The 26628-nt window shown below is 42.1% G+C and overlaps 3 protein-coding genes across 4 annotated transcripts; all 3 read left to right on the top strand.

Annotated features, from left to right (window-relative positions):
- The first annotated feature begins 240 nt into the window (after nucleotides 1-240).
- On the top strand, nucleotides 241-2581 carry LOC122563571 (nuclear receptor subfamily 0 group B member 2-like). The gene is made up of 2 exons (XM_043717467.1): nucleotides 241-1023; nucleotides 2220-2581. The coding sequence occupies exons 1-2, from the start codon at nucleotides 495-497 to the stop codon at nucleotides 2453-2455; spliced, it is 765 nt and encodes a 254-aa protein (XP_043573402.1). The 5' UTR covers nucleotides 241-494; the 3' UTR covers nucleotides 2456-2581.
- Nucleotides 2582-6468: 3887 nt separating this feature from the next.
- On the top strand, nucleotides 6469-12625 carry gpatch3 (G patch domain containing 3). Its single transcript, XM_043717156.1, has 7 exons — nucleotides 6469-6844; nucleotides 8241-8683; nucleotides 8967-9141; nucleotides 9247-9306; nucleotides 9509-9630; nucleotides 11091-11218; nucleotides 11866-12625. Exons 1-7 carry the CDS (start codon nucleotides 6505-6507, stop codon nucleotides 12077-12079), a joined length of 1482 nt encoding a protein of 493 aa, XP_043573091.1. The 5' UTR covers nucleotides 6469-6504; the 3' UTR covers nucleotides 12080-12625.
- Nucleotides 12626-20540: 7915 nt separating this feature from the next.
- On the top strand, nucleotides 20541-26336 carry gpn2 (GPN-loop GTPase 2). Of its 2 annotated transcripts, none has more exons than XM_043717468.1 (6): nucleotides 20541-20767; nucleotides 23360-23813; nucleotides 24307-24463; nucleotides 24855-25015; nucleotides 25470-25600; nucleotides 25937-26336. In XM_043717468.1, exons 1-6 carry the CDS (start codon nucleotides 20646-20648, stop codon nucleotides 26037-26039), a joined length of 1128 nt encoding a protein of 375 aa, XP_043573403.1. In that variant the 5' UTR covers nucleotides 20541-20645; the 3' UTR covers nucleotides 26040-26336. The 2 variants fall into 2 exon arrangements, with proteins under 2 accessions (XP_043573403.1, XP_043573404.1); XM_043717469.1 differs by lacking the exon at nucleotides 20541-20767 and adding an exon at nucleotides 21078-21313.
- The last annotated feature ends 292 nt before the right edge of the window (nucleotides 26337-26628 follow it).

The following is a 26628-nucleotide window of genomic DNA, read 5'->3' on the forward strand; positions in this document are numbered from 1 at the left end:
GTGCATCGGTACAACATGGGTTTAAAGTCTGTGTACATAACATCAGGTAATCAAGATAAGCCACTTCCATCTGTCTAACCTGCTGTTTCATTGAAAAAAATCTTATCTGCTGCTGGCCTGCACCATAGAGATATGTCTCTTGGCCAATTAGTTACTGTCAGCTTATATTTTTTTCAATGAAAGCTGCTTGTTCTTTCTGGCCAAGGTCACTTCTAGTTTTTGAATGAAACAATATAAATAGTCTCAGGTATAAGCAGCTCAGTCGCTGCCTGTGGAAGCGTGTGCTGCATTGGGAGCTGTAGACAAGCATACCTGATCCTTCTCAGCCAACTCTTGTTCAGCAGAGTTCCAAAACTGGTTGTTTGAAACGTTAGAGAATTTAGAGAGTTTGGTTTCCAGTTAAAGTTAATACTTCAAACTACCTTTAATTTGTTAACACCATTACAGTCAGAGAGCTAAATTCCGAGCAATCGTGGTTTGCTAGTGAGGTGGTTATGGCTTGTGTAAATGTTCTGTCTGATAAGTGCCAACATGATTCTGGGAAGCGACAGAATGCAATCTTATACACCATCCTGAGCCAACGTGGAGACTACAAGTTCTCACATCACAACTGCTCCTGTGAAGTCAGACGGACTGTTAGCTTGAAGACTCCCCTTGTTACCTGTCAGGTGGTATCCGATGTGTTGGCAAAGACAATCAGTTTTATGAGGAACCTCCCTTCATTCGATCATCTTCCCAGATCAGACCAACTGCTATTGCTGGAGAGCTGCTGGCCCCCATTATTTCTGTTAGGATTGGCTCAAGATAGAGTGAGCTTCGAGGTGACAGAGACCCCAAGTCACAGCATGCTGAAGAGAATCTTGCTGAATGGACCAAGCCTGCTCAGGACAGAAGAAGAAGGGAGTTGGCAGCCAACACTGGCTGGTGTACACAGAATAAAAATGTGTCTGAACAAATTCCAGGGCCTGGATCTAAGTCCCAAGGAGTATGCATACCTGAAAGGAGCTATCCTGTTCAACCCTGGTAATTATAACAGCCTCTGTTTTTATTCCAATGTGCAACGAACCTAGGAAATTGTATAGGTGAGGTGTTTTTTAAAAAAAGTCACAAATTTGCTGCCACCCCCTTGAGTCCAGCAATAATTCTACCACATCGTAGTAAGGGGTTAGTACCAGACATAGGTCAGGAATCAAGGGATCTCTGTACTTCCTGGATAAATAACTGGTGTGATTATTTCCTCACTTCAGAATCGTCCATAGGCTCCCCCCTCCCCACAACATACTTTTCTCCGATGCCTTTAAGAAGATTTCCAGCACTCAGAGTCACAGAGATTTACAGCAAGGAAACAGGCCTTTCGGCCCAACTTGTCAATGCTGCCCCAGTTTTCACAATTAATCTAGTCCCATTTGCCTGTGATGGTCCATATTTCTCCATTTCTATGCCATCCATGTACCTGCCTAAATGTTTCTTAAATGACAAAATTGTACTTGCCTCCACCACGAACTGTGTGAAACAATTGCCCCTCTGGACCTTTCTGTATCTCTCCCCTCTAACCTTAAACCTCTGCCCTCTAATTTTAGACTCCATTACCATGGGGAAAAGCTGTCGGCTATCTACCTTATTTATGCTTCTCATAATTTTATGGACTTCTACAAAGTGACCCCTCAGTCTCCCACACTCCACGAGAAAAAGTCTCAGCCTCTCCTTTTAACTCAAACCTTCCAGTCCAGGTAACTTCCTAGTAAATCTTTTCTGCAATCCTTCTAGTTTAATAATATCCTTTCGATAGTAGGGGAACCAGAATTGCAGGCAGTATCCCAAATGTGCCTCACCAACGTCTTGTTCAGCTGCAACAAGTCGTCTCAATTCCTATACCCTATGCCCTGAACAGTGAAAACAAGCAAGCCAAAAGCCCCTTTCGAGGAGCTATGAACCTGTACCTCTAAATCTTTGTTTCCGGGTCGGACTGTCCTGCTCAGAGTGCGGTGGAGAGCTTGGTTATGGATCTGATCAGACAGCGAGATTTCCAACAAGTTGGAAATGCAAAATAAACCCGCAGCTAGTATGTTTGAGTCAGGAAGCAAGCTCCCACCTGAAACACCAAACGTTTGATTCCAGCGGCTAATGGACATGCTGTGCTTCTAATTCCTTTTGCTCTGTCGTGCGCCTCTTTCCTGGGGAGTTTGCTCTGATCTCATTCATGCTCCTGTCTTTTGCAGATCTACCTGGACTCCGAGCTGCTCCCTACATTGAGAGCCTTCAGCGGGAAGCGCAGCGTGCCCTGTATGAGATCCTGGTGCCGGCCAAGGACAGTAGCCGCTTCGCCTGTATTTTACTCGCCGTGTCCGCCCTGAAAACTGTCAGCACCGGGCTCATCGTCGAGCTCTTCTTCAGGCCGATGATCGGGCCAGCAAACATGAAAGAGCTACTGTTTGAAATGCTATATTCACGGTGAAGAAATCGGGGTCTGACTGCACCTCACCTCAGCCCAGCCGTATCACTTGCCATTCGCTGCCTATCCACAACTCAATATTGTTTTGTATTAATTTTGTTTTATCTTGAATAAAATTGGTTTGGAAGACTGGACATTTTATCAGAGGCACTTTTACTGTGTCAGAATTCTGGTTTCTAATTGAAAGAAATCCTCAGGTTTAAAAATAGACATTTAATTAAGTTTGTCAGTGGCAGTCATTGCTAATTGATTTCCATCCTGTACCATCCGGGGCCAACTGGTAAATGTCCAGCCGTTTTGGAAATAAATCCATCTATGTGTGGATTGGATGCATAGGAACTGGAATAGGCTATTCAGCAAATATTAAAGCAAAATACTGCTGTTACTGGAAATCTTGAAATAAAAACAGGAAATGACCATAAGACCAGAAGAAATATGAACTGGAGTAGGCCGTTTGGTCCCTCAAGCCAGCTGTGCCATTCAATAGAATCACGGCTGATCCCACATTTCTCACCATGGAACACCAGGCCATTGTGTCCACAACAGCCACTAATCTCATTTCACCTGGTGATCTTCCCACCCTGCTCTCCCCACCATTGCTTTCAAGCTCATTTAACCCTAAACCTGCACAGCCTGCTTCTACCTCTTTCCCAAAATCTGTAAACAGGGCATTCAGTGAGACCCATTGTTTCTGCCTGCTTCTTCCCCACAGAACTGATCTTTTCCTACCTCAATTCCTTCTCCTTTGTCTAGTCTCTTCCCACTTACATTCGCAATTTTTATGATGCTTTAGAATTTCCAGTTTGTCGGTTCCAGTCACTTCCACTTCGTCATGGGTGTGCAAATCTTTACACGTCCATCTCCCATCAGAATCATCTCAGGGCTCCTCGCTTCTTCCTGTAAAAAAAGGCTTGAACTGTCCCTTTCCACCATCACCCTCCTCTGCCTGGCTGAGCTTATCCTCACTTTGAAAAGCTTTTCCTTTAACTTCTTTTACTTTTTTTCAGGTCAGTAGGGTGACCATGGGTACCTGCATGGGCCTCAGTTATGAGGGGCATGGATAGTGTAAATATATAAGATCTTTTTTTCCTGGGGGAGTCTACAACTAGACGGCATAGGGTTAGGGTGATAGGGGAAAGATTTAAAAGGGACCGAAGGGGCAACGTTTTCACAGAAAGGGTGGTGTGTGTGTTAATGAGCAGCCAGAGGGATGAATGGAGGCTGGTACAGTTACAATATTTAAAATGCATCTGGATGGGTATATGAATAAGAAGGGTTTAGAGGGATATGGAAAAGTGCTGGCAAATGGGACTGGATTAATTTAGGATATCTGATTGGCATGGACGCGTTGGACCGATGGGTCTGTTTCCATGCTGTACATCTCTATGAATCTATGAAAATACCGATGATAATCAATTGGCATTCATTGAAAATGTTAACATCCAAATGCAAGTTTAAGTCTGTTTTTTCAACTATTTAATGTAAAGATTATTCTCATTGCTGGGAAGGATACTGTGATCACAGATGCATTGTTCTGAGTAAAATGATGGAATAAGTTAAAGATTTAAGAAATGCTGAAAGATTATCTTAGATTCAATAAGGGAGGAAAGAAGGATGATTGGATGTAAGTCTCATCTTTCTTTCTTTGTTTGCCATAGTTCTTGTGTATGATGTGCAGTTTTGAAATAGTGTTTCATGTTTTATAAGGATGGAACTATGTAAAGATTGCATCTTTTTATTTTTTGGAAAATTACTATTTTTCAAATCAAGCACTCGGGAAGGAATTGTTGCACTTTTGAAAACAAATTGCTGGAACTTATTGTGAGTTGAGTTGACACTATTATTTTGCTAGCATTAGAGGAGGTGAGATAAGTGGTCACATTATTGTGGTATGTGTATGCAGAGAGTGATTCAGCTGGTAACAGGTAGCTGATGGTCTGTACAAATGTGACTGCTTGTGATGTCAAATGTTATCAGTCTGGTGACAACCCTCTGACTGTGATACAGTGACAGAAGTTTACAGTGTGGGAGAAGCCTCTGGAATGCTGTGTCTCTATTTCTCTGCAGTAAAAGTACCTGAAGTTTGAAGAAAGACAATTTTTTTCCCACCAGTTGATGTAAGCTGTTGTCTTTGACCAGTGACCAAGAGACTTGGTAATTATGTAGCAACTGCCCTGTGACTTCTGTGAAGAAGTGAAATAAGCTGGAGAAGGGGGAAATCAAAGAACAGAAAATCTTGGGAAGTAAAAGGAACAGCTCATCAAACTTTATGGACTTGTGCTATTGCACTGTATTAGCCCCATTTTCTTTCCATAATATATATGTTTTTCCTAATTGTCTGTGTCTGTCTGTCTGTGTGCGTAGGAGATTAAAAGGGGTTAGAGTTTCAACTAGTTGAGTTATATGTTGGTAGTTTATTGTTTTACTTATCTGTGGCTAGAACTTACTACTTGGAATATTCAGAGTTCTTGGTAAGTATGGAAGCCTAGTCAGTGCTTTTTGTTAAACCAATTCCATCGGATAGGTAAACTGGGGACTTTGTGTACTTTGATGAAACCATTAACTTTTGTGGTGACCCCTGTAGTGGTGGGGCTCGAGAATCAAAATACTCTCCTAAGGGGATTATGATAGCATCAAGATCTAAAACATATAGCAGAACAAAGTTTGAACCAATTTCTCAACACTATCTATTAAAGAGATTCAATACCAGAAAAATACAGACTCACCTCAACTCTTCAGGGTTTTACTTAACTGACTGCTTATAGTCAGGATTGCAAGGATTGTGAATAAAATTTGATTAATCTTTACCAAGCCTGTTGATCTACATTTCCTCTAACTTATCTAACTGCTGTGTGGAGTTCCAAACTCCTTGCACAGAAACAGCTGATAAACTGGAAGTAAATGTGTTGGCCTGCTAATTGGCATGCATAGATTCTCAGAGCAACTATGCAATTGTGCAGCTTAGATGGAACATTGCTGGTGACATGAACTTCTCTCAAATCTGAGAACTTAAACTTTCTCAGTTCTAAAAACCCGCGGCTTTCTAAACAAACTCTCCTGATTTGGAAGTTTCATCAATTAAAACCTTCTGCTAATGTGATAAATTAAGTTTCAAGTTTAAAAATATTGTTCAATTATTATCTGTAGTTATATTATGAAGATTAACTAGTTGAACTATAAATGTAATGCATAGTACCTCCCCAGTACTATGCAGTACTTATACCTCCCCAGTACTACCTTGAATTACTGCTCCAAACAAGCCTTAAAGCTCAATCATTCATTTAATTAATGACTCTGGACTTCCATTCTGAGGACTCGTTGACTTTCTTTCCCTGTTTTGTATTACTCCTTTCTCCTAACATGCCTCCAGAGCACACCCTGCAGCTCCATATAAAATCTTGGTCACCAATATCTACTCCTCCAGTCTTTATGATGAACATTAGATCTTTGAAGCTGAATTACTGCTCAGTGAGGTCACTAATAACTGTTAAGGAAGGAGACATGGCAACTTTAAGAACACAAGCAAGATACTTTGGATGCTGGAAAATTAAAACCAAATACTCAGCAGGTTAGGCAGCATCTGCGGAGAAGAAATAAAACTAATGTTTCAGTGATGTAACCTGAGGGGTAAATATTGGTTCAGGCCACTAAGGATAATTCCGTTTCTCTTTTTTAATAAAGTGCCATGACTTTTAATATTGACCCGTGTAGGCAACCAGGGCCTTGATTAAATATCTTGTCTGAGAGCCAAAACCTCTGCGTTCATGTACCATTCCAGGACTTGATGCCCAAAGTTAGTATATTATGGCCAAACAAGTTGAGTATCAAAGTCCTCTATAAACAATCCAAAGGCTGACAGCACAGCAAAAAGTCCTGGTCAACCGTTTGCAGAAAGCAATATCAAACCACTGCAGTACCTTGACAGAAATTACTATGGACCGACGCAGAAGTCCAAGGTGTAATGATACCTGAACAAAGAGGGCACCACTCATCGCCTGTATCGGTCTAGATGTCCAATGCGCAGGTGCAACCGCCCTCTGCCAGTCTGAAAGATGGCGGCCCAGGATGATGTTTACGCGGTTGTCGGGAATATTCCGCGCAGTCTTCGCTCTGCTGATCTCCGCCATCAGTTCTCACAGTTCACCGAGAGTGGTGGCTTCAGCTGTTTTCATTACCGGCACCGGCCCGAAAGGAAGAGGTTGCCGTCCTCGACTGTAGCCAGGGCACCGGAGCCAGGCCGCAGCCCGACCTGCTGCTGTGTGGTTCGGCTGCCAGCTGATCGAGCCTCCAGCTTTCAGCTGATGTACGACGGCTGTCAATGGCTGGATAGGGCCGGAGACAGTCTGCAGAGCCACTGTTTCATCCGTATTGTCCGAACGGCGGAGATTGCAGGTGAGAGTTGGGGGGAATGGGGAAGGGGATGAGTGGTATAGGAGGGAGGGGGAAAGTAGGGTAAGAGATTTTATAGTACGGAAAAAAAGGCTCTTGGGCCCGTCGTGTCCACGTTGGTCACCTAAATACTTCTTAAATGTCATAAGTATTCCTGGGACCCTTTCTGGCAAGCAAATTCCTCAAAGTCCCTTTAAATTTCCTGTTGCATTTGTCTTAAAACTGTACATTACTAACAGCATATGCTCTTTTGTTGCCTAACTGATGGCAAATGGTTTGGAGGAATATGGGCCGGGTGCTGGCAGGTGGGACTAGATTGGGTTGGGATATCTGGTCGGCACCGAGATGTTGGACCGAAGGATCTGTGTCAGTACTGTACATTTCTAATACTCTATAAAAACCAAAATACAGTGGATTCTGGTAATCTGAAACAGACACAGAATGCTGGAGAAACTCAGCAGGTCTAGCCCTCCCAAAATGTAGCTTCTCTCAATTTGCTGAATTAAATTCCATTTGCTGTTGTTCAGCCCATCTGCCAGCTTGTCTATATTGTCCTTTACTCTTAAGGCTTTCGTCCTCACTATTTATCACACCACCAGTTTTTGTGTTATTTGTTAACTTGCTGATCATACTTCCTATATTCATGCCTACATCATTTATGTATTCTGCAAACAGCTTTCTGCTGCTAAGCCTGTTTTGAATCCAATTTTCAATTTTCCCATTATACCACAGACTCATAGCTGCTTAGCTAGTTGCCATGAGAAATCTTGTCAAAAGCCTGACTGAAATCCACGCAGACAACATAGCTGCACTACCCTCATCTACATATGTAGTCACCTCCATAAAAAAAGAATGAAACTTGTTCAACATGCTCTCCCTCTAACAAAGCCTAGCTGCCCATCTTTGCTTGATTCATGCCTCTCCAAGCAGAGATTCATTCTGTAAAATTTCAGAATATGGAATTTTTCCAACAGTTTCCCCACTACTGTTCCAAAACTGGATAACTTCCCTGAAATGTCATGGGATGCTTTGCTATTTAAAATAAACTATTCATCACAAGTTATGAAATCTTGTAGCTTGGATGGCTAAACTTTAAACCTCCAGACCTGCCTATATGAACAGATCACTGCTACTATAAAGTATCATGAGTCTGAAAAACAATTTGTAGGTTTGAAGCAGCACCTGTATAAATGTATTACAGTGGCACTGGGCAGTTTCGTAGAATCATAGAATCCCTATCGTGCAGCTAAAGGCCATTCAGCCCATCATGGCTGCACCCACCCTCCAAAGAGTATCCCACCCAGACCATGTCTCTGGGGATTTTAGTATGTACAAATGTTTGGGCTTTGCTGTTCTGTATGGGAAGAGGTCTATGTTCATTACTGCTTATCTTCAACAGATTCTCACCTCTTCTCATACAAAACCAGAAAGGAACTTCGGAATCGAAGAGCTCTAAGTGAGACTTTCACACCTGAGGATTTGTCCAGATTGCCAGAGTTAAACCCCCCAACGCTGATGCCCAATGGGAATGTGGGAACGCCACTGAGAGTTTTCCTAGAATTGATCCAAGCGTGCCGTTTGCCACCCCGCATTATCACCAAGCTTGATCTGAAATTTCCCAAGACCACCTCAAACAGGCGTTATGGTAATGTTCCTTTTAAGTACCAGGACTCTGCTTCCTTTAAGTGTATGGAGGCAATATATACAGCTGCAGGAGAAAACCCACAGAGAGATGTGTGTGCTCCTGTGCAGCAAACAGGAAAGAAGCAACATGGAACTGGACACAGGAAGTCTTTCCAGACAGGAGATGAGGAGGAGGCAGAGGAGTCTCATTCTGATGAAGTAAGTAACGTTTTCTTGGTGCTTTGCTTTGGTGTGAGGAAAGGTCATGGATAGACATGGATATTTGAAGTAGCCCCATCACCACGCTTGTCCTCCTTAGGCATCATGGTGAGCTGGGTGCTGCAAGGATTGGAACTTGAGCCTGAATTAGGATGGATGGGTAGTCAAGGATAGCTCCAGGCGCTGGTTCTTAGTTTGTGCTGTCTGAACAGTTTTGCTCTAGTGAATTGTATAAATGCAAGTAGTGTTTGTGGCTGGTCACTGAGCTTTGTGTTTTTCTCAGGACAATGATACATGTGAGGAATGGGAAAGATACGAAGCACTCTACGAGGATGTTACGACTCAGGAGAGGATGAAGGAACGACTCTATGAGGAAGAGATTGAACTCAAGTGGGAGAAGGGAGGGTCGGGACTGGTGTTTTACACTGATGCTCAATATTGGCAGGAGGAGAAAGGAGGTAGGTTGTAATGTGAGGATTTTTAGGGTTGGAATAGACATGGAATGGTTGATCCACTAGTTGATGGGCACGTGTCAGTGGTTTAATTTTGCTGCTTTCTTTCAGATTTTGACGAGGAGACTGCAGATGACTGGGACGTCGATATGAGTGTCTACTATGATAAAGGTCAGTTTGGATGAATGGGTTCTTTATGAATTTTGATGATGTGCCTTTGGAATTTGATTTCTTATATTATCCTTTGCAAATGCAACAAAATGGTGAAGTATTATAGTAGACCATCATAAATGCAAGTTGCTTGTTTTACCTGTCTAATGACTGTTGCTATAATGCAGAGAATGGAAAAAGTTACTTCTCAAATTTTGCACAGGTGGCGGAGATAAAGATTCACAGGATTATGTGCAGATGAGGCTAGAACAACGGCAGAGAGAGGGTGTGGAGATTGTCTCGGTGCAGTCCCCACGTATTGGAGGTTTTGAACGATATACTAAGGTAAGTGTGTTTCCTTGTTTAGCTTCCCCTCCAAATAGTTTATAACGATAAATTGATGGTTCTGCTAAATGTATGTGTTTAAACAGTCAGCTTCATTCAGAGCCTTCCAGCAAACTTAAATAATAATCTGGTCCCTACCGCTCTTCATGTGAATCAGAGAATAAGCAACTATTGTTGTACCTATTTCAAATGCTTGACAAACTGTGTAGACTTGCACAAAAGAGAAATGCTTTCGATGCCTGAAATCTGAAGTAAAAACATTTCAGAATTGTTCTGATGAAAGGGTCCTGTTCTTAGATGTTAACTCTGTTCCTCTCCCCACAGATGCTGTCAGACCAACTGAGTATTTTCAGCATTTTCTCTTTTTGTTATGTAGAGATTTACTCTGTGTCATTGCTACTGCAATTGTACAGGAAACATTTGCATTTATAACATACTTTTGCATCTATGGGATTAACCACAGTGCCTCTAGAAATAGGAGTGAACTATTTAGTTCCTCCAATCTTTTAATTCTCTCAACAAATGAACTACTTTTGTAGTAACCAAGCCAATTGCACATATGGTCCATGGCGGCAAATTAAATGATCAGCCCATTTTGCATGTTGTATTGACATTGGTTGAAAGAAAAATGTTGGCTAGGACACCGATAACTCCTAGCTTCTCTGTGGAAAGATTACCAAAGATTTTGTGTCCCCTGAACAAACATTGAGAGACTTTTTTGACAATACCTCCAACAGTGTACCTCCAATAATTCTGTGGTGCTTTTGACTCAATAATGGGTTTAACTCTCATATATATTGAAGTTTATACATCATTGCCTTGAGCTGCTAAACAAGATCTTTGTGATTAATGACATGGAGGTGCTGTTGTTAGACTGAGATGGACAAAGGTAGGAATCACACAGCACCACGTCCAATATGTAATTGCCAGAATTAATATGTAATTCCCAGAAGTACAAATTAATGAATCGAAACCTGCATCCCCATTCTAAGTTATTAAAGACTTAACATCAGTCTCTGTTTGTTCAATACATTGCATCAGTTCGATGACACTTTGATCTTTTACCATAAGTTCTGCTCCACCAGTTACCTGATGAAGGAGCAGTGCTCCGAAAGCTTGTACTTTCAAATAAATTGGACTATAACCTGGTGTTGTGTGGTTTTTTTTAACTTTGTGAATTAAGGTTGCAATGAAATGTGGTTAGGGTCAATGTCACAGCATTAGTTAATTTTGCAGATCAGTAAGTCTCCACAGGCATGTGGCTAGTTAGAATTGTTTCTTGTGCTGCATTGGGAATGAAATATTGTAACTTGGTCTGATGAGCTATTGCTCACTGTTCAGCCAGTTTCTTTTTGGATAACAGAACATAGAACAGTACAGCACAGGAATATTTCACCATATCTGTGCTGACCGTGATGCTATTCTAATGTTGATTACTGCATTTTCTGATTCTTACCTAGGGAATTGGCAGGAAGGTGATGGAAAAGCAGGGATGGAGAGATGGGCAAGGTCTTGGCTCCAGTAATTCTGGTGTGGCTGATGCTCTGGACAATGATGGTCAGAACCCCAAGTGTAAACGAGGATTTGGGTAAGTGATACAAATGGCTCCTTAGTGACTGGGTTACAAAGAGTCTTCCACATGTAAATGTTTTTACTACACAGAAGTCTCAACTGGTAACAGGCTGTCGCTCATGATGCTCTGTTTACAGGAGAAGTTGTGTTGAACTATTGAGAGCTCTGTATTGACAATTTTTCAATGATTCTGCATGGAATGTTAAAACTGGGAACTGTATATTCCTGAAACTGCAGTCAAACTGGAGAACTGTGATGAAAAAGTATTTTCTAGTTCACAAGTCTGTACTTTGGAACTCATGTTCCTAATAGTGTCAAATACCACATTTTGTGTGTGTGTGTGTGTGTGTTGGTGGGGGGATTGGGGTCATCAGGAGGTCACTGAAAGAAATGATGTGCATTTATATCATGCTATTACTTGAAACTGAATTTTGTGCTCAATTCTCTGGGTAAGACTTAAAAATCACATCCTTCTGATTCCAAGGCTACCTCTTGAGCCAAACTGATACTAATATGTCATGACAGAGTTTTGGTTTATTGTCTAGATGCTGCATAAATCTGAATCCTACTACCATCAATTGGAAGAGAAGAGCTTCAAGTTGGTTGTGATTTATTTGAATTGTCCTTGCTGACATTGTTTTGTTAATATGTGATATTCTGCAGATATCACGGAGAAAGAATCCAAAACTACCAGCCAGCACGCAAAGCACGTCAACAAACCAAGCACTTGATTTCAACTGTGTACGACCAGCCTGAGGAAATAGACCAGGGTGACACTCTGCTCCGTAGACAGCCAGTGATCAGCATGAAGTACAGAATGGATGTGCAGTTTGTCAAAGGGTCAGAGCTAAGCACCTACACTCTTTTACGCCAATAATAACATTCTCCAGTTGTTGGTATATCCTTAGTGGAGTCTGGTACTTCTGTGAAATACAGTATTAGTCTTGGTACCTGCTGTGCCTTGGCACTGACAATGCAACAAGGTGTAATATTCACAGGTGCAAACCATGGTCCAGGTTCCCCAACCCCATCTAACATTGACCATACATCAGCATACAACCTGGAACAATCATACAGTAAACATGGTCTCTAAGCAATTGAGGGACTGGATGAAGTTCTAGCAAAATGATCAGAGGAAGAACAGTAACAACTCTTGGTATTTATATGCCTTTGCTCTAGTGGAAAGATATCTCAACCATGCTTCCCAGAATCATTATCAGAAAATTATTGTCTTCGTGTTAAAGGAGAACTTGGGCAAGCTGAAAAGCTTGGAGAGGAGATGCACAAAAGGCCAAGGTGGAAGGCATGATGAGATTTGAACAGAAGGTTGAAAATTATAATTCACAGGTATCATAGAACATAGAAAGTTACAGTGCAGTACAGGCCCTTTGGCCCTTGATGTTGTGCTGACCTGTGAAATTAATCTGATGCCCATCTAACCTACACTGTTCCATTATTATCCATACGTATGTCCAATGCCCATTTAAATGTCCTTAATGTCGGCCAGTCTACTACTGTTGTAGGCAGGCCGTTCCACGCTCCTACTACTCTGAGTAAAGAAACTATCTCTGATATCTGTCCTAAATCTATCACCCCTCAATTTAAAGCTATGTCCCCTCATGTTAGCCTTCACCATTCGAGGAAAAAAGCTCTCGCTGTCCAGCCTATCTAACTCTCTGATTATCTTATACTCTGTCCTAAATCTATCACCCCTCAATTTAAAGCTATGTCCCCTCATGTTAGCCTTCACCATTCAAGGGAAAAAAGCTCTCGCTGTCCAGCCTATCTAACTCTCTGATTATCTTATACATCTTGATTAAGTCACCCCTTAATCTTCTTCTCCCCAACAAAAACAGCCTCAGTTCCCTCAGCCTTTCCCCTTAAGACCTTCCTTCTGTACCAGGCAACATCTTAGTAAATCTCCTCTGAACCCTTTCCAAAGCTTCCACATCTTTCCTATAATATGGTGACCAGAACTGCACGCAATACCCCAGGTGCCTTGGACAACTGAAGTATGACCTTGTGGCTCCGAAACTCAATACCCCTACCAGTAAACGCCAACACACCATATACCTTCTTAACAACCCTATCAACCTGAGGGTCAACTTTCTGGGATTTATGCACCTGGACACCAAGGTCTCTCTGTTCATCTTCACTGCCAAGAATTTTACCATTAGCCCAGTACTTTGCATACCTGTTACTTCTTTTGAAGTGAACTACCTCACACTTTTCCGCATTAAACTCCACTTGCCACTTCTTAACCCAGCTCTGCATCTTATCTATGTCCCTCTGTAACCCACAACATCCTTCCGCACTATCCACAACTCTGCCTGCCTTAGTGTTATCTGCAAATTTACTAACCCATCCTTCTACGCCCACCTCCAGATCATATATAAAAATGACAAACAGCAATAGCCCCAAAACAGATCCTTGCAGCACACCACTGATAACTGAGCTCCAGGATGAACATTTCCCATCAGCCAACACCCTGTCTTCTTTCAGCTAGCCAATTTCTGATCCAAACCGCTAAATCACCTTCAATCCCGAAACTCCTTATTTTGTACAATAGCCTACCATGTGGAACCTTATCAAATGCCTTACTGAAGTCCATATACACCACATCACCCTTCATCCACCTGTTTTGTCACCTTCTCATAGAACTCAGTAAAGTTAGTGAGGCATGACCTACCCTTCACAAAATCGTGTTGACTATCCCTAATCAAATTATTCCTTTTCAGATGATTATAAATCCTATCTCCTTATCCTATCCTATAACCTTTTCCAACACCTTACCCACAACTGAAGTAAGGCTCACTTGGCCTATAATTACCAGGGTTGTCCCGACTCCCGTTCTTAAACAAAGGAACAGCATTTGCTATCCTACAGTCTTCTGGCACTACTCCTGTCGACGATAATGACATAAAGATCAAAGCCACAGGCTCTGCAATCTGCTCCCTGGCTTCCCAGAGAAAAAAAGGATAAAACCCATCCGGCCCCGGGGTCTCATCTATTTTCAGATCTTCCAAAATTGCTAAAACCTCCTCTTTGCCAACCTCAGCCCCATCTAATCTTGTCACCTGTATCTCTGTATTGTCATTAACATTGCCCTTTTCCAATGTGAATACTGACAAAAAGTATTCACTAAGCGCTTCCCCTATGTCCTCAGACTCGACACACAACTTTCCACTATTATCTTTGAGTGGCCCCAGTCATTCTTTTATTCCTGATATACCTATAGAAGCCTTAGGGTTTTCTTTGATCCTATCTGCCAACAACTTCTCATGTTCCCTCCTGGCTCTCCTTAGCCCTCTCTTTAGATCTATTCTGGCTAACTTATAACTCTCAAGCCCTCTAACTGACCTTTCACACCTCATCTTCTCATAAGCCTTCCTCTTCATCCTGACAAGAGCTTCAACTTCTTTAGTAAACCATGGCTCTCTCTCTTGACAACTACCTCCCTGCCTGATATGTATATAGTTATCAAGGACCTGCAGTAGCTGTTCCATGAATAAGCTCCATGTTTCAAGAGTGTCCATCCCCTGCTGGTTCCTTCCCCATCCTATGCATCCTAAATTTTGCCTAATTGTATCACCTCTCTCTTTCCTCTTCCCCCCCCGTTATACCTCTTTCCCTGCAGTATATACCTACTCCTGCCCATTGCTATTGTAAACATAACCGAATTATAGTCACTATCGCCAAAGTGCTCACCTACCTCCAAATCTAACACCTGGCTGGGATCATTCACCAGTAGTAAATCCAATATGGTGTCGCCCCTTGTTGCTCTGTCTAAATACTGTGTCAGAAAACTCTCCTGCACATGTTGAACAAAACCTGATCTATCTACACTACTTGAGCTATAATGTTCCCAGGAGAAAGTGAGGTCTGCAGATGCTGGAGATCAGAGCTGGAAATGTGTTGCTGGAAAAGCGCAGCAGGTCAGGCAGCATCCAGGCATAAGCCCTTCCTGAAGAAGGGCTTATGCCCGAAACGTCGATTCTTCTGTTCCCTGGATGCTGCCTGACCTGCTGCGCTTTTCCAGCAACACATTTCCAGCTATAATGTTCCCAGTCAATACTGGGGAAATTAAAGTCCCCCATAACAACTACCCTGTTACACTCACTCCTATAGAGAATCATCTTTGCTATCCTTTCCTCTACATCCCTGGAATAATTTGGAGGCCTATACAAAATTCCCCAACAGAGTGACCTCTCCTTTCCTGTTTCTACTCTCTGCCCAAACTACCTCAGTGGATGAGTCCTCAAATATTATCTCAGCTGCTGATTAATAAGCCACACCCCCTCCTCTTTTACCATCTTCTGTGTTCTCAAGAACATTTAAATGTGAAACATTTAAATCCCGGAATCTACAACAACCATTCCTGTCCCTTCTCGAGCCATATCTCCAAAGTCGCCACAACATCAACATCCCAGGTACCAACCCCTGCTGCAAGTTCACTCACCTTATTCTAGATGTGCCTGGCATTGAAATACACATTTCAAACCAACATCCTGATTGTTGGTGTCTTCTCAGAACCTTGTAAAACTCTCCCTGACCTTTCTTCCCTCAATCTCCTGTACACTGGAATAATATTTCAGGTTCCCATTCCCCTGCTGCATTAGTTTAAACCCCCCCCATGAAGAGCATTAGCAAAGCCCCGATATTGGTACCCCTCTGGTTCAGGTGAAAACCATCCTGTTTGTAGAAGTTCCACCTTCCCCAGAAACAGCTCCAATTATCTAAGAATCCAAAACCCACCCTCCTGTACCAGCCACGTGTTCAACTCTGCTCTCTCCCTGTTCCTTGCTTCACTAGCATGTGGCACGGGCAACAAATCAGAGATAACAACTCTATTTGTTCTGGCTCTAAGCTTCCACCCTAGCTCCCTGAATTTCTGCCTTAGATCCCCACCTTTCTTCCTCCCTATGTCATTGGTGTCTATGTGGACCACAACTTGGGGCTGCTCCCCTTCCCCCTCAAGGATCCCAAAAACACGATCAGAGTCATCACGAACCCTGGCACCTGGGAGGCAACACACCAATCGGGAGTCTCTCTCATTCCCATAAAACCTCCTATCTGTCCTCCTAACTATGCAGTTCCCAATGACTAAAGCTCTGCTCCTCTTCCTCCTTCCCCTCTGAGCAACAGACAGACTCTGCGCCAAAGATCTGTGCTCCATTGCTTACCCCTAGTAAGTTGTACCCCTCCACAGTATCCAAAACGGTATACTTGTTGTTGAGGGGAACCACCACAGGAGATCCCTGCACTGCCTGCGGGTTCCCTTTCCTACCCCTGAGGGTAATCCATCTACCTTCTTCATGTGGCTGTGGAGTAACTACCTAACTATAACTCCCTCCACCTTCTGAATGATCCGAAGTTCATCCAGCTCCAGCTCCAGTTCCCTAACATGGTTCTCGAGGAGCTGGGGTTGGGTGCACTTGCCACAAATGAAGTCAGTAGGGACACCAGAGGTGATCCTTACCTCCCACATACTGCAGGAGGGACATTCAACTGCCCTCACCTCCATCCCCGCTATTCTAAATTCCCAAATAGACTGCCGGAAAAAAATTGAAACACAAAAGAAAACACTTGTCACCTTGCCAACCGACGCACAGAGCTTGTTTGTTTTTTGGTTAGAAGAGGAGGAGGAGGAGGATGGGTGGGAGACACTACCCGAATAGTGTTTCGAGTAAAGCAACCGACCAAATATATGACCTTGTGACCTCTATGTCCAGGAACTGAAGAAAAATCAGAATTAAAAGAAATTGAAACCATATACTCGCATATCCCGACAGGCTCTGCTGTATCTTGGAGACCTCGGGACCTCTCCAACTGCATCCAGGGGTTAGGGACAAGGAGTTTTGATCATGGACATAAACTCCATCACCCACCCTTATTCCATTCAGAATAAAGTCTGCTTTCTACATGTTTTCCACTGCATCTGTGGGTCAGAAGATAGTTATGGATGGGACAAGACTTTCAGCTCATCTACATTTATCCTAAAATTCCCAATGTTTCTGGAGTTTTGCCTCCATATGTCTATCTGGATTGCTTCCAAGTGGTAATCATTCTTTAGCTGAAGAAGAATTTCCTGACATCTGACTGAACCTGTATCACCATCCAATTTCCATACTGAAAATATTTTAGGTTAACATTTTCAATGCTTTTAACAACCTATGCACATGTACAGTCATCCTGCACAAGTCCCATTTCCAGACTGATTGATTAGCCCAAGTCTCACCAGTTGTTCCTCATAACACACTATGACACTGAAGTTCAGCCTTCCCAACATGGTGTCCAAAATGTCTTGTGTCTTTACAAACACATCTGTACTCAGTAGCAGGAGAACGTCTATCCAGAGTCCTGGGTGGTTCAACATTCCACAGACTTTGTTTATTGTTACTCTGCTCTAGTTTGACATGTTGACTTTACAAAGCTATTCAGCTTTATTCTGAGCTGATGTATCAACATTCATGGATGCTGTATGACTTTTGTTTCCTTCCTAAATCTGCATTTTGTCATGTTTGCCTGCATTAAGTTCCAATTCTCTCTAGAATTATTGAATGACATCACAGAAGATGACCACTTGAGCTATGAAGTATGTGCCAGCAATTTGGTATTGCTTTCCCCCAATCCTCTTCCTTTTTCCCCTTCAAGTATTTTACCAATTCACTTTTGAAAGTTACTAATTAATCCGTTCCACCTCACTTTCAAGCACTAAATTTCACATCACAGCTTGCTGATTAAAAGTGTTTCCTCATTGTTCTGCCCAGTTAAGTATTGCAATTAACCATCCTGTAATTTGAGTTGCATCTACCGATTTATCACTCCCCAGTTTGAAATTTAACAAAGACAAATCTAACTTTGTACTGAATTTCTGAACGTTTCTGCATTTATGCACAGTCACTGTATATTTGGTGATTTTGGTACGTGGAACCCTTAATCTCTCTATTCATTTAGTTCCTAGCTTCTTGTCATTTTTTAAAAAATCTAATCTTTCTTTCCTCGCTCCTAGGTTCAAATCAGGTTATTTCATGCTTCCTACATTAATAGGACAGATGGATTTTGATGTTCCTTTGCAATATTCCCTATTTATTGTCACCTAAATTGGTATCATCTGCAAACTTAAAATTTGCAGCTTTCTCTAAATTTTCATCTTCATTTAAAAAGTGAAAAATTGTGACCTAGCATCATGTGGTCATGTTGGGTTGCTGAGGAATAGTATTCCAATCATAGAATATGTTAAGCTCAAAGCTAACATGATTTAGGCTATTCTGGAAATGAATAAGAAATAATACAAATAAACTAAGAAGTTATTACTATTTTTAGCCTACTAACTGTCATGAGCAAGTTACTAAAATCTTTAGAAAGTGACCGAACAAATGAAGAAACAAACTAATCACAAACGTATGCTGTTCTCTCAGGTGGGTATGTCATGCATAATTAACATAGTTGAATCTTTGAGTATGTAATTAAGGTTGTAGATCAGAAAATAGCCCAGCAGAAGAAACTTTTAGAACCCCATGTTGAGACCTGTCAGTGTCATGAAAAATATTGTAGTTAGGAATTTTATACAGAAGTTCCTATGTACTCAAAATTAAAACATTACAGATTCTGGAAATCTGAAATAGAAACACATGCTGGAATTGCTCAGCAAACCATTCTGATGACAAGTCATCATCAACTGTTTTTCTTACAATGCTACCTCACATGCTGAGTATTTATACTGTTTTCTGTTACAATTGAAAATTTTGATAATTCAATTTTAGGAAAAATATATGTTGAATAAAATATTCTTATAATATTTTTAAAATAAATTTATTCTGCCACTCCTGTCAAGTGTTATGTATTCATTCCAATTTGTAACTTGGTGAATTTTTGCAAACTCTATTACTCTACTGATTAATGTCACTTCTCTCAATTCAGCATGAAGATTATATGACATAGGTGTAATCCCCAGTTACTGCACAATGAACCTAAAACACAAATGAACTGAAAACTGCATTCACTCTTGTGCAATATACAGACCAACAGAATTCTTGGAAAATCCTAAATATTTTCAATATAAGTAAAGCTAATCAACCTCCAATTCTATTTTGTGATGTGAAGGAAATTATATTTTGATAATTTGATATTATTTGACATGATTTCATTTGCAATGATTAGTCTATGAAGTTGAATGTTCTGCTCATGTTGGGGTCGAGAGTTGTTGGGATGATCTGTTGATAGAATCAGTTTTGAGTAGCTGAGTAAGCAGTGGTAACCTGGGAAAAAAGAAATATCTAACTTCTTCTTTAGTTAATAAGGTATTTCCAAGGCCCATGATGAACATTCATTCAAAAATGGGGGAAATGTAATTCTACTCCATTGCGGTTCACCTGAATCACAGAAAGGACAGAACAGAATATGTGATTTGCTAGACAATAAAAGACAATGGTTCATATAGTTGATGTTCTAACACTCTTCTGATTTTGCTGTGTTAGCATCAGAGTAACATCTGTACATTGCCAGTATTTCTGAATGTGGTTAGTGCTAGTTGATTGTAATAATAGTCATCATAAAAACCTAAATAGAGATGATCCAAATATAAGGAAGTTGTTGCCTGAAATAGCAATCAATCTCTCAATTAACTTACAAAGTAGGGAAGGTCCATGGATTCTGCTACGTGTAAGTCTCTGAACTACCCAAAGATGTTCCATTTGCAAAGCTCAAGACAGGAATGTGCAGAAATACTACACTCATGGCTGGATTAGTGCAGCTCCAATGACACCTGAAGCTTGATACCATCAAGAACAAAGAATCCCATCCAACAACAGTGCAATCTGACTATTGGAGTGCATCTTGTTTTTCAGTTACCTTCCTATTCCACATCCCTCACTGCCAAGGACAAGGTTTGGAGATGCCGGTGTTGGACTGGGGTGTACAAAGTTAAAAATCACACAACACCAGGTTATAGTCCAACAGGTTTAATTGGAAGCACTCGCTTTTTGAGCACTGCTCCTTCATCACAACCACCTGATGAAGGAACAGAACTCCAAAAGCTAGTGCTTCCAATTAAACCTGTTGGACTATAACCTGGTGTTGTGTGATTTTTAACTTTGCCTAGGTCAAGGACAGCAAGTGCATGGGTTAATTATTACTTACATATACCCCACCAACCTTATTTTAAAAACACTTTCACCCCTCTTGTTAGGTCAAAATCCTGGAATTCGTTTCCTAACAGCAGAGCAGGAAGGTGGCTCACCATCACCTTTTCTGCAATTACTGATGGGCAATAAAAGCTCGTGATACCCACAGCTGATTACCAAGTAATGGAAGATATTAAAATCTCAAGAGCTGCAATGCTTTGAGGAGCATAGTGCCATGTTTTTCCCTCCCACCATATGACATTGAACTGAGGTCCTGTCTCTGCCTGCAGACTGGCAGGGCATGGCCTTGCACAGCGCATGCTCCGGAGTAGCGGTGCAGTCTGTGAGCTCGGGCCTACCGACCCTGATTGTAAATGGGGAGGGGAGAGTGGACTCTCCTCCTCCTCGCCATGTAGCGGGCATTCTTCAGCCTTACTGCGGTAGGAGAGCTTCCCTGGGAACGGCGGGCCGAGATAGGGCGCTGACAGGGCTGGGCCCCGGTGTGAGAGAGACCCCTCCTCCCTTCCTGGGCCTCCCTCAGGTCGAGGAGGCTGGGCCTCCCAGGCCTGCTGCAGTACCCCCCCACCCCGCGCCTTGTGCAAATCCTTTCAGTCTTGTCGTGGAAAGCGGCCTCACGGGAATTTAACGCAATGTTTTCAGAACTTTTTAACCCGCGCTCTGACCCCATTTTGAGGCTGTATAATTGTTGTGGTTCCTCAGCGAGCTCCTGAGAGTGGGGAGTAGGCAGGGCTGTAGAGGGGATTTGAGAGTGGGGGAAGTGATCATAGAGCTCCTCGGAGCAATTGCTGCCCAAACTGGGGAGTTCTGGTCTAGAGTGCTATCCTGTCGAGTCCTTGCTCTCTCTTCATACAGCCTCAAATGCCTGTCCAAATCCATTTTTAAAGTCACCATTGAACCTGTTTCCAACCCTCTCTCAGGCTGTGCATACTCTATTTGAGGTGGTCAACTGTCCGGTAACTGAAGAGGTTAACTATTATTCTGATTGTACAGATGTCTTTTGTCCACTATTTCCAGAACAGCCTGCAGGTCTATAAAATCAAAATACTGCGGGTGCCTTAAATTTGGAATTAAAAAAAGAAAATGCTGGAGAAACTTCGATCTGGCAGTGTCTGTAGAGAGAGAAACGGGGTTAATATTTTGAGTAAATGACTTCTTCAAGGCTTGCTTTCTTTTCCAGCATATGCTGTTCTCCATGCTTTTCCTCAGGGCACCTTTACTTCTATCCTTCTAGTGTTAAGTTTGAAGCATCCCTTATTTTGTTTCATAATGACAGTTATCTCGCTTCTTTTCCTAGCCACTCCATTCAAATTCTCAGATTGTCAAGGAACAATTTAAGTTTGTGTCCTGTGTTCATTGTCGAGTGACATAATCAATGTACAATATAGCTTTGGCAGAATGTTTTCAGATGGTTTTCATTGAAAAGTGGATAAAGCCCCAGGACCTGATCAGGGGTACCCTAGAACTCTGAGAAGCTAGGAAAGTGATTGCTAGCCCCCTTACTTAGATATTTGTATCATCGATAGTCACCGATGAGGTGCTAGAAAACTGGAGGTTGGCTAATACGGTGCCACTATTTAAGAAAGGTGATAAGGACAAGCCAGGGAAGTATAGACCGGTGACCCTGATGTCAGTGATGGGCAAGTTATTGGAGGGAATCCTGAGGGACAGGATGTACATGTATTTGGAAAGGCAAGGACTGATTAGGGATAGTCAACATGGCTTTGTGCATGGGAAGTCATGTCTCACAAACTTGATTGAGGTTTTTGAAGAAGTAACAAAGAGGATTGATGAGGGCAGAACAGTAGACGTGATCAATATGGGCTTCAATAAGGCGTTTGACAAGGTCCCCCATTGAAAACTGGTTAGCAAGGTTAGACTTCACGGAATACAGGGAGAACTAGCCATTTGGATACAGAACTGGCTCAAAGGTAGAAGACAGGGAGGTGGTGTAGGGTTGCTTTTCAGATTGGAGGCCTGTGACCAGTGGAGTGCCACAAGGATCAGTGCTGGGTCCACTACATTTTGACATTTATATAAATGATTTGGATGTGAGCATAAAAGATATAGTTAGTAAGTTTGCAGATGACACCAAAACTGAAGCTGTAGTGGACAGCGAAGAGGGTTACCTTGGATTACAACGGGAACTTGATCAGCTGGACCAGTGGGTTGAGAAGTGGTAGATGAAGTTTAATTCGGATAAAAGCAAGGTGCTGCATTTTGGGAAAGCAAATCTTAGCAGGACTTATGCACTTAATGATAAGGTCCGAGGGAGTGTTGCTGAACAAAGTGGAGTGCAGGTTCATAGCTCCTTGAAAGTGGAGTCGCAGGTAGATAGGATAATGAAGAAGACATTTGGTATGCTTTCCTTTATTGGTCAGAGTATTGAGTACAGGAGTTGGGAGGTCATGCTGTGGCTGTACAGGACATTGGTTTGGCTACTTTTGGAATATTGCGTGCAATTCTGTTCGCCTTCCTATCAGAAAGATGTTGTGAAACTTGAAAAGAAGAGTTCAGAAAAGATTTACAAGGATGTTGCCAGGGTTGGAGGATTTGAGCTGTATGGAGAGGTTGAATAGGCTGGGGCTGTTTTTCTTGGAGCGTCTGAGGCTGAGGGGTGACCTTATAGAGGTTTATAAAATCATGAGTGGCATGGATAGGGTAAATAGACAAAGTCTTTTCCCTGGGGTGGAGTAGTCCAGAACTAGAGGGCGTAGGTTTAGGGTGAGAGGGGAAAGATATAAAAAGAGACCTAAGGGGCAATTTTTTCATGCAGAGGGTGGTATGTGTATGGAATGAGCTGCCAGAGGAAGTGGTGGAAGCTCTTAGAATTGCAGCATTTAAAAGGGATCTGGATGTGTATATGAATAGGAATGGTTTGTGGAGGGATATGGGCTGGGTGCTGGCAGGTGGGACTAGATTGGGTTGGGATATCTGGTCAGCATGGATGAGTTGGACTGAAGGGTCTGTTTCCATGCTGTACATCTCCATGACTCTATGACTCTGTCTTACAGGTCTGTGTCAATGACGAACCCCAGAGATCCAGTTAAGATGTCAGAAGAGTCCAGGCCTCGTACTGTAATTTTTGGCCAGATAGTTATTGGGCCACCTGGCTCAGGGAAGACTACCTATTGCTTGGGGATGCAAGAGTTTCTCTCAAAACTAGGTCGCAAGGTGGCAGTAGTGAATCTTGACCCTGCTAATGACCTCATTCCATACCAGTGTTGTGTGGACATTGGTGAGCTGGTGAAACTTGATGATGTTATGGATGGCCTTGGACTTGGCCCTAATGGAGGACTCATTTACTGCATGGAATACTTGGAGGAAAATCTGGATTGGCTACTGGACAAGCTGGAACAATTCAAGGACTGTTATTTCCTTTTTGACTGTCCTGGTCAGGTGGAGCTGTACACACACAACTGCTCTGTGAGGAACATCCTTGCACAGTTAACCAAGTGGAATTTCAGGGTAAAATCATACTCGAGGGCAAAGAATTTTGGAAACATGCAGCAAGTCAGTCAGCATTGATAGTGAGAATACCCAGTGTTTCAGGTGTGATTCTGAAAGCTTTACTTGAAGATTGCCCTTCTTTCCTGGTCAAAGAAGCTGCTTAAGATACCTAGACTGGTATGGCACTGAGTCGTATAGATCAGAGGTTTTGACTTCTCATCTGTACTCAGTTAGTGATTCTGTGAGGTTTATGATAGAGATGTTACAGTCAGTCTCCTGGGATTTTGGTTTGAGAAGGAGAAATATGGTGAGGGTTGCTGAGGGCAGGGCCCAACTCTGAGACTGAATCCATTGTCACTCATTGGGTACACCCACACTATGGGTAGTTGCTCAAGTGAAGAAAGCAGGGACATCTATCGCAACAGAAAGGGAAAGGAGACAATAGGGAATGTACTGAAGTAATAGAGTAAGCTCTCACATGATGTTAATCTGTTTGTGTATCTTTGTGCAGCTAACAGCTGTCCATCTGGTAGATTCTCACTACTGCACTGATCCTGCAAAGTTTATTTCCATCCTATGCACATCCCTATCCACCATGCTGCAAGTGGAGTTACCTCATGTCAACATCCTCTCCAAAATGGATCTCATTGAACAGTTTGGAAAATTAGGTAAGGGATATTTGTAATAAAGTGGAAGAATTCATGGAACTGTTTGGAGGGAAGTTGAGTGATTCCTGAACACCAAGATCAATGAAGGACCTAAACCTATGACGGAATATATGGCCCTGTCTGGAAGAGCTGGGAGCCCTGGTGCTATAAGGAGGGGTAAACCATAAACTGGTGCTAATGTTAGCATCTGGATTTGCTAAAGTTCATTCTAATTTCCAATATTGATAATTTACAGCTGAAAATACTTTGCTTTCTGTTAATTCACTTTATATTCATGTGATATTGAAAATACAGCTGTTGCCTTGTATGAAGAGGATGATATCACATGAGCTCTGGGCTATCAGCAAGTGTGAGCATTTGCTTGGACTAAGGTCTATTTTCTCTTTTTCAGCATTCAATCTAGATTATTATACTGAGGTGTTGGATCTGTCTTACCTGTTGGATCATTTAGCCAAAGACCCTTTCTTCAAAAGCTTTCGACGATTAAATAAGAAGCTGGTGGAAGTGATTGAAGATTACAGTCTGGTTTCCTTTATACCACTTAATGTGCAGGTGCATTGCTTCTTAGTAACTGGTTTTCCAATAATATCAACAAACTTATAGGTGTTTCAGAATATTACAAACCTGTCAGGACACAGTATTACATCAATGAAACGATAGGGTGCAGCTTGAGTGTTGGATTTATGGTGTAACAATGTTGTGAAATGTGTGTTGGGATGCACAAAGATTGGGGTTAGTGCTTTGGTTGTATGGATGTATGAACACTCTCTTAATAAACATAGTGTAAGGGTTGTTCAAGTTTGAGAAACATTGATTTGGAGATAGTAAGAGGATATTTGAGTGTTGGGGGCGAATGTGTTTTCGGATCCATGCAAAGCCTATATCAGTTTAGGGCATATCTCGGTGTGAATTTGAGGACTGGAGTTTAGATTGTCTGTAGATTATGCCAGTTCACACTGAAGATGTTTAATTCACTTTGAAAGATGAAAATGATCTTTTTGTACAGGATAAAGAGACCATGAAGCATGTGATGAGGGCTGTCGATAAGGCCAACGGATACTGCTTTGGGGACTCAGAGCAGAGAACTTTGGAAGCCATGATGTCTGCAGCTGTGGGAGCAGATTTCCAGTTCACCATGTATCCTTTATATGCTCTTATTAGCAACATTGGATCTATAATTACTAGCTTAATATACTACAAACTGTGACAAGCTGCTGTTCATTAACTCTGTCTCTTTTCTTTCTCCCATCACCACCACCCACATTTTCACTTCTCTCCTCCTCCATACTCTGCCTCTCTCCCTTTCATGCCATCTCCATTCTGTGTGTCTCCCTCTTCTACCTTCCCTACCCCATTATTTGCTTGCACTTGCTTTGCTTTGCATGTCCTCTCTCTGCAGTCCTTTTTGCATTTTGTTACCCATTGGGACAATATTATTATTATTATCCTGTATATTTCCTTAGCGATGAGCAGGTCCATGGATGCTCAGGAGAAGTATGTGAAATCAACTGAGGAGAATGTGGAGGAGGAGCTGATGCAGCTCTCCCATGCGCGCACAGACTTTAACACAACGTGAATTCTTCAAATCGGTGCCTGTGGTGATTGGCTTCACTTGATAGAGACTCTAATGGAGTTAATGTCTCTCCAAATGCTTACTGGTTTCCTGTGTGGATGTATATACAGGACATTTCCATACTTGTCACAGTTCAGCCATGGATTCACCCACTGATTGCTGCTGACTTCCTTCAGTCCATCTTGCTAATTGACTCCTTTTATTGCTTGGAGTGGAAATTTTTGAAAAATGAGTTATCTCCAGTATGTTGAATTGTTTTTTTTATATAAATAGGTATCCAATAAAGATGTTTTACTTTGCTATTTTCTCCTCCAAACAGTCTGTTTAGACAACTCAAAACTATGGAATCAAACACATCAGGCTTACCTTTTTTAATCATAGTGATTTTCTACTGTTCATAGCCTTGTCCTGCAGCACCAGTCCTGAGAAGCCCAAAGGAAAATCATTTACTCCACCTTAGCTCATCCTGTACAGCAGACATCCCATCACCACATTCATATGCTGCATTCCTATATATGCCCTTTTTACCTGTTTTTATCTGTATTTCTCTGACCAGCTGCTGCACTTTATAGGAGATATTGTTACAGCTACT

Source organism: Chiloscyllium plagiosum, chromosome 27 (genome assembly GCF_004010195.1).
Source record: "Chiloscyllium plagiosum isolate BGI_BamShark_2017 chromosome 27, ASM401019v2, whole genome shotgun sequence".
In the NCBI taxonomy this organism is placed as follows: Eukaryota; Metazoa; Chordata; class Chondrichthyes; order Orectolobiformes; family Hemiscylliidae; genus Chiloscyllium; species Chiloscyllium plagiosum.